Source organism: Pan troglodytes, chromosome 1 (genome assembly GCF_028858775.2).
Source record: "Pan troglodytes isolate AG18354 chromosome 1, NHGRI_mPanTro3-v2.0_pri, whole genome shotgun sequence".
Classification (NCBI taxonomy): domain Eukaryota; kingdom Metazoa; phylum Chordata; class Mammalia; order Primates; family Hominidae; genus Pan; species Pan troglodytes.
Window position 1 is genome coordinate 64360113 of NC_072398.2, and position 15860 is coordinate 64375972.

Sequence of the window (15860 nt, forward strand, 5' to 3'; positions counted from 1 at the left end):
GTAACTTTTAAAATATTTATAAAGTCATTAGCACATTGGACTGTTGATGTTTTAATATTTTCATTTGTTTTCAGAGCTAGTGAATGTTTCTATGCCTCTTGAAGATACGTAGATTCATTGAACATAAATGTAAAGGCTTTTCAGTTTCTTTCAGAGCCTTATAGGTTTCATTGTACTATAGATACATGGAAGTGCTAATTTATAGAAACTACCAGTCAATAGAATATAGATAAGTCTACTTGTACATTCATAAACTATTTAGGATTCTAATGTTTTATATCTTGTTACGCTTGTTTCTTAGATTTTCTCTGACACTGATTGATTCTTTGGACACTCTTGTGGTAGGTTTGACTCTTCTTGGATTTATTTTATTCATGATATGCACACTTAAGTATTATGAATATGATCATAACACAGTAAGTATGAAATAGAAGCCTTCAGGATTAAAGATGTTCTGATCTTTGCTTCTAAATAAATCTTTTACACTGTTGAGTTGATGATGTCAAATGGAATTATGTAATATAACAGAGATACCCAAATAATTTATGGGGATGTCAGCTTATGTAATGGCACCTTAATTAGGAAGGTCCTTTTTTCCCCCCTTTGGACAAGGAGGTTGAAGCTATTGGAAAAAAGTAATTTTAGAAAATATCATTGATGTTGTTCCGTAATGACATGCCAAAATGATATCAAAATTGTTAAATTAGAATCTTTATATTGCTGTGTTCATAAGCAAAAAATTAATTTTTCCCAGCAGTGATTTTTAGCATCAGGTGATCACTTCTTGGTACTCCTTTTCAACCTCATATAGTACAGAAATTTATTTCTGGTTCAGGACTGTTTGTGATGACAGAGGGGAAAGATTGAGTTACAGATGTCATGATTTCTAAATACAGTATCTTTTTAGTTTTTTACTCTTAGATCATTATGGTATAAAAGTAGGCTTTTGTGAGAATTTTCCTTAAGGCATAATTCTCAAGTTCCAGTTAATATCCCAAGTGGTGATTAATATTTAAAAAACAAAACAAAAAACCTTTGGGGTATCAGAAATTTTTTGGAACTAGGCTTCTCAATGTTGTTTCTGCATTCTTCTTTCACTGGAGTATTTTTTTTTTAAGAACGAAAATTCTCAACTCTAAAAGCAGCTTAGGAGGATCACTTGTGATTTAAAAAAAATAGGTCCTCCTAAGTTATTCTGATTCAGTTGTTGTGGAGTGGGACTGGGCATCCCTTCCAAAGCTCTTTGGTTCAAAAAGATGTTATGGTTGAGAAAAATCACGATTGTTAGATCTTTTTAGCTAGTCAGGGTTTGAAAGTCACAGCTTCATTTTTTGGAGATTAATGGAATATGCAAACTATATTACAGTAACTATGAGAAAGAGAAAATACTGTGTGCCTTGTTTTTGGTTTATTGGCCTTAAAGAAAACATATGGAAGAGTCTGATTACAAGCTAGAAGAGTTCAAGAGGCAAAAATTCCCAGGAGATAAACCCAGGGAGAAGAATTAGATTAACAAAGTGATACTAAAATGTATATGTGTATGGAGGGTGGGGATAGTGGAACAGTTATGTCTCATTCCAAAAGTGATAGATGCACTGTATGTGCCTGCATTTATTGCTGCCCACTTGATGTGGACTTTGAGATTGAGAAGGGAGAGCTGTCAGTTTAAAATCAGGTTTCATGTTATGTTTTAGTCAGGACTTACCCTAAATTTTACTTTTACTGAATTTAGGGAGATACTCTTATGGAATGTTTTATAAATTAGAATTTTTACGTATCAAATCAAGTGAAAAAGCACAACAAATTATTATCAAACAAGGAGAGATTAAACAGTTAAGTAAAGGAAAACTACTTTTAATGTACTTAGGCTCTAGGTAACATCTCATGGGCGGCCTTAATTTAGACTGAAAAATCATAGCAGCCTGTGTGATGACAGGGACTACTTTTGCTGCTCATTGCAAGAATCCACAAAATTCTTAGTTTAGTCAGGATTCTAGATCTGCTTGGTTAATAGTTGTAATTATTTTAAGCACTTAAGTCAGACACTCTACTAAAATCATTTTACATACATTATCTTATTTAAGAAAACAACCCTATAAGAGTAGGTATTTCCTCTTTTTATAGATGAAGGAACAAGCTCAGAAATGGAAGTAAGTTGTCTGAGATCACAAGGGTAGTGAGTGAAACAACCAGAATTCAAATCAGGGCATGACCACAACATTGTATGACCACAACATTGTATAGCCTCCTTAGTGAACAGGGCATCCATGGAGTGAAGCTAGCAGGTGATGTATAGTTTAGGAACAATTGAACATGCCTCGAAGAAAGTGCTTTCTTCTGAGAATAAAAGCAACTTTTAGAATGTATCTGGTGAATAGGATGGGTTTTAATTTTGTTTTGACTTAGAAGCCAAATTCTACTAGAACTCACCTCATGTAGCCTGGGTCATTAAGAATCCAGTTAACAGGTCTGATGATGGTAGCTTCAAAGTCCTCATAATATTTCAGTGTATGCAAAGAAGTGTATAAAGATGCTGTATAATTAGATACTTAATTTTTTTAGTTTTAGACATTATTACATTTTTATAATATACTTAGAAATATTATTTGTGTATGTCACTTTTTAGAGTTTTAAAGTAGACTGACTTTTAATAGCTCATTCTAAGAACGTTTCTCCTTGTCTTGGTAGAAAATAACTTTATTTCATAATTTGCTTCTCCCAGGTTTTAAATAAAACTAAAGAATTTGAAGATGCAGTGAGAAAAGTTTTAAGAGATGTTAATTTAGATAACGATGTAGTCGTATCAGTCTTTGAAACAAACATCAGAGTTCTTGGGTAAGTATGAAAGACACTAAAGCTATAATTTTATTTTATTTTTATTTATTTATATATATTTTTTGAGACAGAGTCTTGCTCAGTCACCCAGGCTGGAGTGCAGTGACAATCTTGGCTTACTGCAGCCTCCGCCTCCCGGGTTCAAGCGATTCTCCTATCTAAGCCTCCTGAGTAGCTGGGACTACAGGTGCATACCACCAAGCCCAGCTAATTTTTGTATTTTTAATAGAGACGGGGTTTCACCATGATGGCCAGGCTGGTCCCGAATGCCTGACCTTAAGTGATCTGCCTGCCTCGGCCTCCCAGAATGCTGGGATTACAGGCGTGAGCCACCAAGCCCAGTCTATAATTTTAATATCAGAAAAGTTTAGGATATACTGTTTATTTCTTGATGGTAATCATGCAAGAAGTTTCCTGTGTTTAAAAGATGTAAGTTGGAACATTATGAAACACAGAGTCTGTGGCATTACCTTGTATTTAATCACTCACAGACGTCTCTAGACTGAAAGGTAATATCTGTATGTTGTTAAAAAGGGAATATAGGTTGAACATTAGTCAGCTTCATCACAGGTTTTTTCACCAGCTTACGTAGTTTGTTAACCATAGCCAAGCACCTCTTCAGGTAAGCCAAAAGAAACTGAATGTGTAAGATTACCTCTCAACAAACAGTTTGAAATGCTCTTGGGCCTTTTTTTTTTTTTTGGAGACAGACTCTCGCTGTGTTGCCAGGCTGGAGTGCAGTGGTGCGATCTTGGCTCACTGCAACCTCTGACTCCCTGGTTCAAGTGATTCTCCTGCCTCAGCCTCCCGAGTAGCTGGGATTACAGGCACCTGCCACCATGCCCAGCTAATTTTTGTATTTTTAGTAGAGACAGGGTTTCACCGTGTTGGCCAGGATGGTCTCGATCTCCTGACCTCGTGATCCACCTGCCTCGGCCTCCCAAAGTGCTGGGATTATAGGCGTGAGCCACTGCGCCTGGCCAGGATATTTTGAAAAGATGAAATTACAGGATTTATTAGTTCAAGTTTCAATATTATTTAATTTTTATAGTTTTGATTAAATGTTATTGTAACTCCTCTTTGTCAAAGTGAGTCTACTCTTCAATTAAATGTAAGAAATTGTTATGTAGTTTTACACAGAGTTTATTAATCTAGAGCGAGAGGTTTTTATGTTTTAAATAATATTCTAAGTTAAAGACTTCATGGTGATACAACTAAATTTTTAAATTTAAAGTTTGTTAAAATATTTGTTAGATTTGTTAAATGTAGTATCTCGGATTTTCTTTAAGAAAATTAAAGCTATTTAAGAACGCAGAACACTTCACAACAGGATAGAATATCTGATTTTTTAAAAAATATATTGACTCTGTAATTGTAATGGCTTACCATAAAATGAGCAGTGTTAAGTAAATAATGTTTAAGTGATTTTTGTCTTTCCTTAAATATGTTAAATTGTATAACAAAGTACCCACACCTTTTTAGATGGTAACTTTTAATTGTCTATAAGATATGGATAATGTTGCATCTCTGTGATCCTAGGGGTCTTTTGGGTGGGCACTCCCTGGCAATCATGCTGAAAGAAAAAGGTGAATATATGCAGTGGTACAATGATGAACTTCTCCAAATGGCAAAGCAGTTAGGTTACAAACTTTTACCGGCTTTCAACACTACCAGTGGCCTTCCTTATCCAAGAGTAAGTACTTCTGAAAAATATGAGTCTTTATATACTTTCTTTGCTGTTTTACAAAATGAAGTTTTGTGATCAGAGCCATTGTTCTTCACCAGCTTGAGGCTGAAAAAAAAATGCTTCAAAGCTATATAACAAATTTATATTTTCATTTCAATTAACTGATTATACTTCTAAGTGATGTGATAATTAGATTAGTTTAAGCTTTAAAAAAGTTTTATTTCTGATTTCTGTGGGTACATAGTAGGTATATATTAATGGGATATGTGAGATATTTTGATACAATCATACAATGCATAATAATCACATCAGAGTAAATGAGGTGGCCATTACCTCGAGCATTTATCATTTCTTTGTGTTACAAACATTCCAATTATACTCTTTTAGTTGTTTTAAAATGTATGATACATTTCTGTTGACTGTAATCGCTCTGTTGTGCTATTAAATACTGTATCTTATTCATTCTGTCTAACCTGTTTCTATACCCGTTAACCATCCCCTATTCCCCATCCCCACCACCTACCCTTCCCAGCCTCTGATAACCATTGTTCTACTCTCTATCTCCATGAGATCAATTGTTTTAAATTTTAGCTCCCACAAATGAGTAAGAACATTCAAAATTTGTCTTTCTATGCCTGGCTTATTTCTTTTTTAGGGGGGAGGATGGAGTCTCGCACTGTCACCTAGGCTGAAGTGCAGTGGCGCGATCTCGGCTCACTGCAACCTCTGCCTCCCAGGTTCACGCCATTCTCCTGCCTCAGCCTCCCAAGTAGCTGGGACTACAGGCACCCACTACCACGACCGGCTAATTTTTTGTATTTTTAGTAGAGATGGGGTTTCACAGTGTTAGCCAGGATGGTCTTGATCTCCTGACCTTGTGATCCACCTGCCTCGGCCTCCCAAAGTGCTGGGATTACAGGCATGAGCCACCACACCCAGGTGCCTGGCTTATTTCATTTAACATAGTGCCCTCCACTTCCATCCATGTTGTTGTAAATGACAGGATCTCATTTTTTTTTATGGCCAAATAGTATTCCATTGTGTATATGTATAATTTAAGCTTTAATGTGTCATTACATTACAGATTAGATTATGCTGCAGAAGGAAGAACAGATGCTAGACCAGAACTTGGGCACAGAATTATTTGTGTAGAAGATATAATTGAAGCAGTTAGTATGTAGGTGTTAACTGTCCAAAGGAGAGGACAGAGAGAGAACTCACAGGACAGAGGGAGGGCATGAGGAGGAAGGACAGCCAGTGGAAAGTAAAGTACACAGAGATTTAAGAGGAGAACCGTGAAGTAGTGTAGTGTACAGTATTATAAAATCCAAAGAAGGGAACTTCAAAAGGAGGAAATGTTCTAGAAAACTTGAGAATTGGGTGCAAACAGAGCCTTGAAGTTGTAGTGAATAAAGAGGAAAGTATTCAAAGTAGGTGAAAGTAAATAGGAATGAACCACTTATTTTAAGATTTCTTCTGTGTTGATAGTTAAAGGAGAGTTGGCAATAAAGTCAGTTGAAGGAGTTTTATTGGTTTTCCCCTAAGAAAATTTTATATTTAAAGCAGAGGGAAAGAAGCCATTGAAGATGGAAATAGCTCTTCTGATTTATTTTTCATTCTTTATTAACACTATTACTCTCTCCCTCTCATCCAAGACAGATACCTCAGCCATTACCAAGCTCTGTCAGTTTTTTTCTTTTCTTATACCTGTCTTATTCTTTCTCTCTTGGTTTATGCTTCAGAGCACTTGAAAAACCAGTATCACTAAAATCTAATTTTTGTCAAATTATCTTCAAAAATTGTATGGCTCTTTTTATTGTATTGAGTGTCCCTTAACTTTCAGCATTTTTTGTAGTTTGGCAGTAGACTTTCTGACATTCTCTCTTATTTCCATATCCCAGTGAAATCATTGTTCCATTTCAGCCAGAACAATCTATAGTGTCCCCAGAGTCTCTAAGTTTTTTTTTTTTTTTTCATTCCATGCCTTTAGGCTTACCATCTCTATCACCCGGCGTAACTTCTCTACAAATATAAGTCAAATCAAATAAGGCTCATTTCCTCCATCAAGAAGTCATCCTTGACTGGAGATATAGCATGATATAGGGCAATGCTTTACCTATCAATTTAGTGAGTTGTGACTAGCACTTTTTAAAAATTAAACAGACTAGAATGAAATCTCTTCTTGTTTAAATTTCTAGTTGATATTTTAAATAGCTCTCTGGTAAACATTCTTTTTGTTTGTTTGTTTGTTTTGAGATAGTCTCCCTCTATCACCCAGGCTGGAGTTCAGTAGTGTGATAATTGCTCACTGCAGCCTCCAACTCCTGGGCTCAAGTGATCTTCCCACCTCAGCCTCCTGAGTAGCTGAGACTACAGGCACGTGCCACCATGCTCGGCTGATTTTTAAAAAAAAATTTTGTAGAGATGGAGTTCTCACTATGTTGCGCAGGCTAGTCTCAGACTCCTGGGCTTAAGAGATCCTCCCACCTTGGCCTTCTGAAGTACTGGACTCACAGATGTGAGCCATCGTGCCCAGCCTCTGTGGACATTCTGATACACATCTTTTTATACATTTTTAGTTCTTGCTTAGGATAAATTACTCGAAGAGGAAGTAATAAGTCACTGAGTAGGGAATGCTTTTTAAGATATCAGGTACTTGTTGCCCAATTGCTTTTCAGAAAGATTCTTTTTTACTTCTCAGTGTTGTGTAAAAGTACATGTGTCATTTAACTGTTACTGTATATTATTATTTTGCCAACTTAATGAGGAAAAATTGAATTATATTTTAATATGGATTTCTTTGCTTATTAGTACAGTTAAATTTGTTGATCATTTTTTTCTTAGCATATTAAAATTAAAAGCAAAGTTTTTTTAAACAATATATAAACATTTACTTAATTCAGTTTACTTTTAGTAAATACTTTTAGTTTTTGTTATAAATGGAGGTGTTAGATTTTGAGGAATCTAGCATTTCTTTACTTTTGCCGTAACATGAGAAGCAGGCAAGGAATTAAAACAGAAGATACTATGAGCGTTATGGTAAAACAGAGAAACTTATATTATTTTCTTATACTCTGAAGTGTCAAGAAAATTTTAAAAATGATTTTTTATAATAGAACAATAGAAGAAAAATAACTGCTGTCCCATCCTTTCTTATACATGCTTAGTATGCTTTTGCCCATGAAAATTTGTGTGATCAGTCTCTCTTAGATAAGCATATGTAATTGATAGTATTTGCATTAATGGTTTTAACTCAGAAGAATGTACTGTACAGAAATGGTATTGTAAGAGTTGGTCATTTTTTAAACTCATATATAAACTTTAGAGCTAGTACGTACTTTGTAATGCCATTTCCTCAAAGTTAATTAAAAGCAACTTGCCAGCTTTTCAGATAAGACCTCATTACAAACGTTGAGTAGATGATTATATCCATAAAATATAAGGTTAATAAGAATTCTATTATGATTTATACATATTTTAAGGATTTTCTAGTGTAGCAAAAAGACAGTGTAAACAAGTTTAGTGTAGGTAATTTATGCCTTTACTTTGCAATAAAAAAGTGTCCTTTTTAAAATTGCCCTGTGACTCTCAGGAACACAGAATTAGGAGGAACCAGATTCTAGATTGCCTCATGCTTTATTTTATTCCTACTTTCATCTCTTTTTGTCTTAAACCTCTCAAGAAAGCAGGACAATAAGCTCCGTATTACTAATTTCTGCAGTAGTATATACTGCTACCAGTGCCATCTCTACACCCAGTCATTTGAGTCCTAGTCAGGAGGACAAGAACCTATCTACCAGCCCCTAGATCCACCAGAGGATCCCGTAAGCAAAAAAAGCACTGAACCCTTCTTCCCTGATTTGTGGAAATGGTAGTGCCTCTTGGATGCTGAAATGCATCTTGGTTCTGCATTTAAAAGTTCTTTAATACTGGCTGGGCGCAGTGGCTCACACTTGAAATCCCAGCACTTTGGGAGGCCAAGTCGGGTGGATCACGAGGTCAAGAGATCGAGACCATCTTCACCAACATGGTGAAACCCCATCTCTACTAAACATACAAAAATTAGCTGGATGTAGTGGTGTGTGCCTGTAATTCCAGCTGCTTGGGAGGCTGAGGCAGGATAATTGCTTGAACCCGGGAGGTGGAGGTTGCGGTGAGCCAAGATCGTGCCACTGCACTCCAGCCTAGTAACAGAGTGAGACTCCATCCCCACAAAAAATTAAAAAAAAAAAAGTTGTTTAATACCACTTATCTTCAGGAAGGATACAAGATTTAAATGAGCAGATACTATAGATAATTGTGTTAATAAATAGTCCTTGTACAAATTTTATAGCAGTCATCTTGGGGTACAGTTCAATATACAAACAAGTATTGTACTAAAACGCTCATGATTCAAAGTATTTCCATTTTAAGGGAAAAGATACTGGAAGTGGAATACAGAGATGTTTATTCTTTTCTATTTTGCTTTTGCTTTCTTATGACTACTCTTAGACTTTGTCATTCTTAGCTCTCAACTACTCCCAATTCAGTGTTATTTCCTTTTCTGAAATTCACATTTTAGCACTTGTGGCTTCCATTTGTTTGGCACTTAATTTATGACTTTTCATTGTCAGTTATTTTCTCTATTTATATATCTGTCTTATTTGCTCTGTCTGGATTTTAAGCTCCTTGAGGACAAGGATCTATTCCTTTGTATATTATCATAATATCCCCCACATGGTAGGTAAGTAAGCAATAAATATTGATTAGTTGATTGTAGTAATTAATGGAACTGACCAGAAAATATTTTTCACTGTTGATTCTTATTGCAAATATTTGTAAAATTATACTTTACCTTAGTGTAATTCATGTGATTACATCTTTATTTTATTATTAAGGATTGCTTCATTTTAGGTTAATTATTCTTAGTATCAATTTTCAATTTTAGTTCTGCAGATAGGGATACAGGCAGCATAAGGGGGCAGGAGATACTTTTCATTCTTGTTTGTGGTGCAGAACTACCTAAAACTAGCTAATCCTACAAAAGTACAAATGGTAGAGATAATTATAAGTTTGGGAGGGGATGGAGGGGTACTGCTAGACTAATAGCACATGAAAATGTCTCAAGTGGCACTTTACAAAGTAAGATAAATGGCAGTACTGAGAACAACATTAACAGTGATCAAATCCCCATCTCTCACCTACGTTTTACATTTGTTGTTTTTTTGTTGTTGTTGAGGGGGTGTTTGTTTAGAAATGCCTGGAATCTGTTGATTGGACACTGTTAAGGCACTAGGTATACCTAGCAATTGATATCTGCAGATAAGTTGAAATATAAATTTTTTTGAGCTTCTCTTTATATAGAGTTTGAATAATAACTGAACCAAGAGTATACCCGTGATGTTTTATGTTTGATTTTTTTTGTTTATTTATTATTGGCTGAATCCTTGGCATATACCTCCTTTTTTGTTGGTTATTTGGATTGCTGAAAAATATTCTAATTTTAATCAGTGTCTGCTCAGTTTGAGTCTAGTTAATCCAGATTCATATTGTAATAGTAAAGGTCTTGCTCTGTCACACAGGCTGGAGTGCTGTGGCGCTATCTCAGCTCACTGCAACCTCCACCTCCCAAGTTCAAGAGATTCGTGCCTCAGCCTCCCAAGTAGCTGGGATTACAGGCACACGCAACCATGCCTGGCTGATTTTTGTATTTTTAGTAGAGATGGGGTTACGCCATGTTGGTGAGGCTGGTCTCAGACTTCTGGCCTCAAGTGATCCACTCGCCTTGGCCTCACAAAGTGCTGGGATTACAGGCATGAGCTACCGCTCGTGGCCTATTTGGTTGTCTTCCACTTAATAAAGAAATACCCCTTTGAAAAAATTTCCCTTGTGTTGTTAGCCTGCCAGCAAGGTGATACACTCTATATTTCCAAACTCTTAAAACCCGTAAATGAAATTTTAATTTCCTTTCAAATGTATACCATAACAATCCATTTTTTCTCTATGATGAACTAGTTAATATATAATATAGACTGGTTTTTCACAAATTCTAAACTAACCCTAATTTCTTCTAAGGCTGGTCTACTTCCCTATTCTTGTACTTACTAGTTCAAACTGTCCAGAGAACAAAATTGTTATAAAAGATACCTTCTCTGTGTAATTTCCCTTGGATTATAATCATTTCACTTGTTTACTCAAAGGGAAGTAATTGAGTTTCAATGTCAATGAGGATGGAATGAAATAAAAGCTTACTTACTTCATGAATATTATATGCTTAGAATATATTTCCCTACATGCTAATTGGAAAGTCAGAGATCATCAGATTGAATTTCAGTGTTTAGTTATTTTATGAATTATTTTCATGATTTTATACAAAGACTTGATTGAAAAGCAGTTTCTTATCAGAAAGTCATTGTCTTGATAACTGCTAATGACAATTTTCTAATTGTATTCAGATTAATTTAAAGTTTGGCATCAGAAAACCAGAAGCTCGGACAGGAACTGAGACAGATACCTGTACAGCTTGTGCAGGTACCTTGATCCTTGAATTTGCTGCTTTAAGTCGATTCACAGGAGCAACAATATTTGAGGTTTGCTTTTTACGGTCTTTGATATCCTGGGTATTGGGCATAACTACCTTTATATCTTCTTCATTGGTTAAATATTAGGATTATTAGTTGGAGAATTACTGTTATTTTAGTGAACTTTTTGTCTAAATTCCTTTACATGGTTTTTAATTGTCAAAAACCTAGAACATTGTGAGAGAGCTATGTTAAATCCAACTTTGCATTTTGTTCACCAACTATGAAGTATATGTTTAGGTTTAGTCTTAGAAATTTTTTTAGCCATATTACTTAAATGAATTTGATGTCTCCTTGATATCATAAATGTCTTACGAAATACTATGTCCCTGTGTTTTATTTGTTAGACTTCCATATTGCACTTCTGAAAGTTCTGAAACCTTCACTAATCTTCTAAAACACAGTGAAATTTTTGTTCTTAAGTCTTGATTGAGACTCTAATCTGTAAATTTGTTTACTGCAAGGGAAATGTTATTCAGTATCCAAAAGACTTAATATCCCCACATAGTTGTGGACTAGCTATGTCTCTCATTAAAAAAATCTAATTATTTAAGCATGTCATTGGAGTGCAGTGGTAACACAAAGCACCCTCTTTTTCAAGGATATGACTTAGGTTAATGTTTAAAAATCCAACAAATGGCAAACAGAACAAGCAGAAATAGGGACTGTATAGTAGCATTACAGATACTAGATCTGAATGTAAAGAAAACAAATTGACTTTGTATGTATGTATGCCTTTGAATGTATGTCTGTATGTTCAAATGTCTCAAGGACAGATTTATCATGTTTGGTTGGTTAATCTTTTAAACTTAAGTTTTTGCTCTATATCTTGTTCACTAATATTTTCCCTTCATTAAAAAGTGTGGACACTTTTGCATACTTTAATAACTACACTCTCAGATATTGAGGCAGTTACAGGTGAGGAAAATAAGGCTCAAAGAGTATGACAGACCTGCACAGCTGGTAGATGATGCATGGAGTTGGAATTAGAATCCATGTCTTTCTGAATTTGAAACCCATACTCTTTCCAGTGGGCTATTTTGTGTTTATTAATAAATCTGTTGAAAGTCATGATTAAAAAAAAAAAATTCTTGAGTACGCAGTAATTTGTTGTCAGAGAAGATGCAGTTGACAAAGCATTGATATAATACAGGGTTGGCAAACTGCAGTCTGTGAGCAAAGTGCAGCCACTGCCTGTTTTTATAAATAAAGCTTTATTGGAACACAGCCATGCTCAATTGTTTGTTTTTATCTGTGCCTACTTTGGTGCTACAGTGACAGAGTTGAGTAATTGTGCCATTTACTGTGTGACCCATAGCACTTAAAATACCTGGTTCTTGTCTGAAAAGGTTTGCTGACCCTTGGTCTAATATATATAAAGAGATCTGAATTCTCATGTTATTTTTTTGTCCTGTAATTCAATTTTAAACTCTAGCTAATCTTGAATTTCACTAGGCCTGTTTTCTTAGCTGTAAAATAAGACTAGGGAAATCTTTTTGAAGTTTCCTGGCTCTGAAATTCTGCCATTTAATTAAAATTATAACCTGCTTTGTGTTTAAGAGAAATCAGCATAGTTTGAGTAAAGAATTATAACTATTTTACACTCTGTAATCTGCCAAGTGACAAATGGGTTTAATGACTTTTTCTTTTATAGAAGTCCTTCTGCAGTGCTAAATAGGTTCATGCTCTGAAATTAATTTAGAAACCTGCCTGTACTTGCCCTTTGCATTTATATTTTGTAACATCTTTTCATCCAAAGCCAAAAATTTGTTCACAACTCATTTTATTTAGTGTCTAGTAGATAAAATAAATGAGAAAAAGAAAAACATGTCATAAGGTTACAAGTTTGTTGTTATCAAATATTTGGTAGCCTAGTTGATTTAATAGTTGATTAAAAGTTCATTAGCTTTTTACTAATGAACTTGCTTACCATTTAAAAAGTAGGATCTGAAATGACTTTCAAAGATAGCATACTACCTTTGAAATTCTCTTCCAGTTTTCTAAATAACAGTATCTAGGGAGATTTTTACTTTGCCTTTAAGTGGTAGAAATTACTTTAACAAGTATATCAATTATGTAAGCAATTAATATAATTTAATAATACATGTGTGTGAATATGAACTTGTGCTGCAAGAGTAGATGAAATGAAGAAAAAACAAGAGTAGATGAAAGTGAGCCATCAAAGTGAGCCTTCCTCTGAATAGTGTATTCAGAGTCTTTCCTAACTACACTGATTGGTTGAAAAAGAGCCAAGCTTTGAGTTTTAAGGAAATTTGTTTATAAATAGTTATCTTAGAAATTTAACCTAATTCTTAAAATATCCTATCGGCCTTTGAGTTTTGTTTGTTAGTTTCCTATTTGCCAAAGATACTTAGTTCTTCAAATATGCATTTCTTTTTTTTTTTTTTTTTTTTTTTAATTACAGGAATATGCCAGAAAAGCTCTTGATTTTCTCTGGGAAAAAAGACAGCGAAGTAGTAATTTAGTGGGCGTGACTATAAATATTCATACTGGAGATTGGGTACGAAAAGGTATGTAAGTTAGGCTTTTTAAATCAAGCCTTTGCATCCTCAAAATGGTTGGGAAATAAAGAATTTTCATTTGTTAAAATAATCTTTGGGATACTATAAAGCATAGGTTCTCACAAGATTGCTGGAATTTTAATTAATTTAGCCAGATTTTCTTTTTTGATGCCAAATGTGACACACTTCTTCTACATGATTTAGTATTCTATTTCTTAATGGATATAGCATTATAGGTATAGGGTGTAGATGAAACGCTATAATTTATTTGAAAACTAGAGAACCAGATTTCTGCAGCCATCTCACGTCAAGGTGTGGTTTAGTAAGAATATGGGTTTAATAAATTCTTTTTTTCTCCTACCTCCAGAAATATAGTAGCTAAGAGCATAGACTCTGGGGTCATGTTGTTGGATTCAAGCTATGTGATCTTGGGAAACTTATTTAACCTCTGTGTGCCTCTCTATTCCATATCTGTAAAGTGGGCATATTAATAGTAATTAGTTGTTCTGTATGAGGATTAAATGAGTTAACCAAAGTAAAGTGCTTAGAACAGTGCCGGGCATGTACTACACTTACTATGAAGTAAGTGCCCAGTAACGAGATGTTAGTCCTTTTGATTAATAATTTTACTTCTGGGAATCTAGTCTGAGGAATAATACAAAACATAGAAAATTAATTGTTCCCAAGATGTTCCCATGCAATTATTTATAAATAGCAGAAAATTGGGAAACAGTCTAACCATCAGTAAAAAAAGCTAAGAAAATTATTTTACATCAGTGTTGGAATATTGTTATTAAAATAAATCAGGAGCATGGGAAGGAACATGTAACAATGTTACATGAACAAACAGGATATTGAATTGTACAAAGAACTGTGATTTTATCTTTATAAAACACCCTGATAAGCATAGATGAATGGAAATAAATTAGAATATTCTTAATGAAAGCATATTTTTTATACATTTTCTCTATTTCTAAAAAGCTTATCTTGTTTATATGTAAAATAAATGGTAACTGCCTATATTTAAATAAATAAATATTATAAAATTATTAATTCAAACATATTAAAATTATTACCTTTATTCAGTATTGTATAAAATTTTTCTGTGTCATCTAAATGACAGAAAAGAACTTTTGACTCTTCACAGTCAGTTATTTCAGTAATTCAGGGTGATACTGAGGAAGCTAAGAAATGACTAGATTTACCAGAACATTTGAAACTCAAGACAATTTCTTCCAAGTTCCTAAAAGCAAAATATTGAATGGCCACTGATGAAAAGTCATCTTATGTATTCATTCACTGTTTTCTAGTATTTCACTGCTTATAACTGTCTAGTCTCATCTTGGTTATAGTTTAAAAATCAAATATTTTCCTACATCTGTGAATTAAATAGTACAGTGTGGTTACCATATCATACTTCAGCTGTTAAATTAAATCCATTATGTCATAACACTAAAAAGACCCATTTAAAAATGAAGATTTAAAATAACATAATATGTTGATTTAAATGTACCACTAGAAAAATGTTGTGTCTTACAATAGAAATGAAATGTATATAAATATGGGTAAAAAGACGAGTCACTAGTTTGAGATAAGAACTATTATTTTCATGGTAACGTACCAGCATGTATGTGCTTGTATAGCATACACATAAACAGAGAAGGCTTAATGCATTTATAATGCAAATACAAATGCATTAAATAGAAGTTTGATAGTGTATTATAAACCTAAGAGGAAAAATCCAGACTTGTATTTTTGATATTTTGTGCATCAATATATTGCTACAAACATGAAAACTGTGAAATTTTTAAAATCATTTCCTTGCAGTCATAGCATTGTACCATCTTCATTTTTGTCTAGAGTTGGTTCAGTTCTAAGTGGTCTAGACTCCACCTGCCTATCATTTTTTTTTTACTGGTTAAGACAGTAAAATAGGTGGTTTTTGGAATCTATAGGTTTCATTTTTGTGTTAGATAACATTTCTTCTTTTTAAGAGTAGATATTATTATTGTTCTTTAATTTTTCTTGACTTTGGTTCTTTTTTCCTTTTTAGGAAAAAGCAAAACAAGAGACTTCATCTTTAGATTTCCTCAAGATTTAAGTGAATTTACTATTCATTTATACATACCAATTTCTTAAAGAACACAAGATGCTTATTTTCCACCTAGTGAAACTAAGAGCTAATTAAACTATGAAATAGTTAGAAAATTATTTATTTTAAATATAATTATCTGTTCCAGGGCAAATCTAAACTGG

General features: G+C 33.9%; 1 protein-coding gene across 16 annotated transcripts in view; it reads left to right on the plus strand.

Moving 5' to 3' along the window:
- EDEM3 (ER degradation enhancing alpha-mannosidase like protein 3) overlaps positions 1 to 15860 on the plus strand; it is a 64506-nt gene that overhangs the window by 17700 nt on the left and 30946 nt on the right. For all 16 annotated transcript variants that reach the window (XR_010156917.1, XR_010156918.1, XM_009439564.5 and 13 more), the window contains 5 exons: positions 302 to 341; positions 2723 to 2835; positions 4375 to 4528; positions 10957 to 11091; positions 13508 to 13613. Coding sequence is in view for 14 of the 16 variants with exons in the window: in XM_009439564.5 (XP_009437839.1) it covers positions 302 to 341; positions 2723 to 2835; positions 4375 to 4528; positions 10957 to 11091; positions 13508 to 13613 (548 nt within the window). In the remaining 2 variants the exon portion in view is untranslated. The remainder of the gene's footprint in view (positions 1 to 301; positions 342 to 2722; positions 2836 to 4374; positions 4529 to 10956; positions 11092 to 13507; positions 13614 to 15860) is intronic.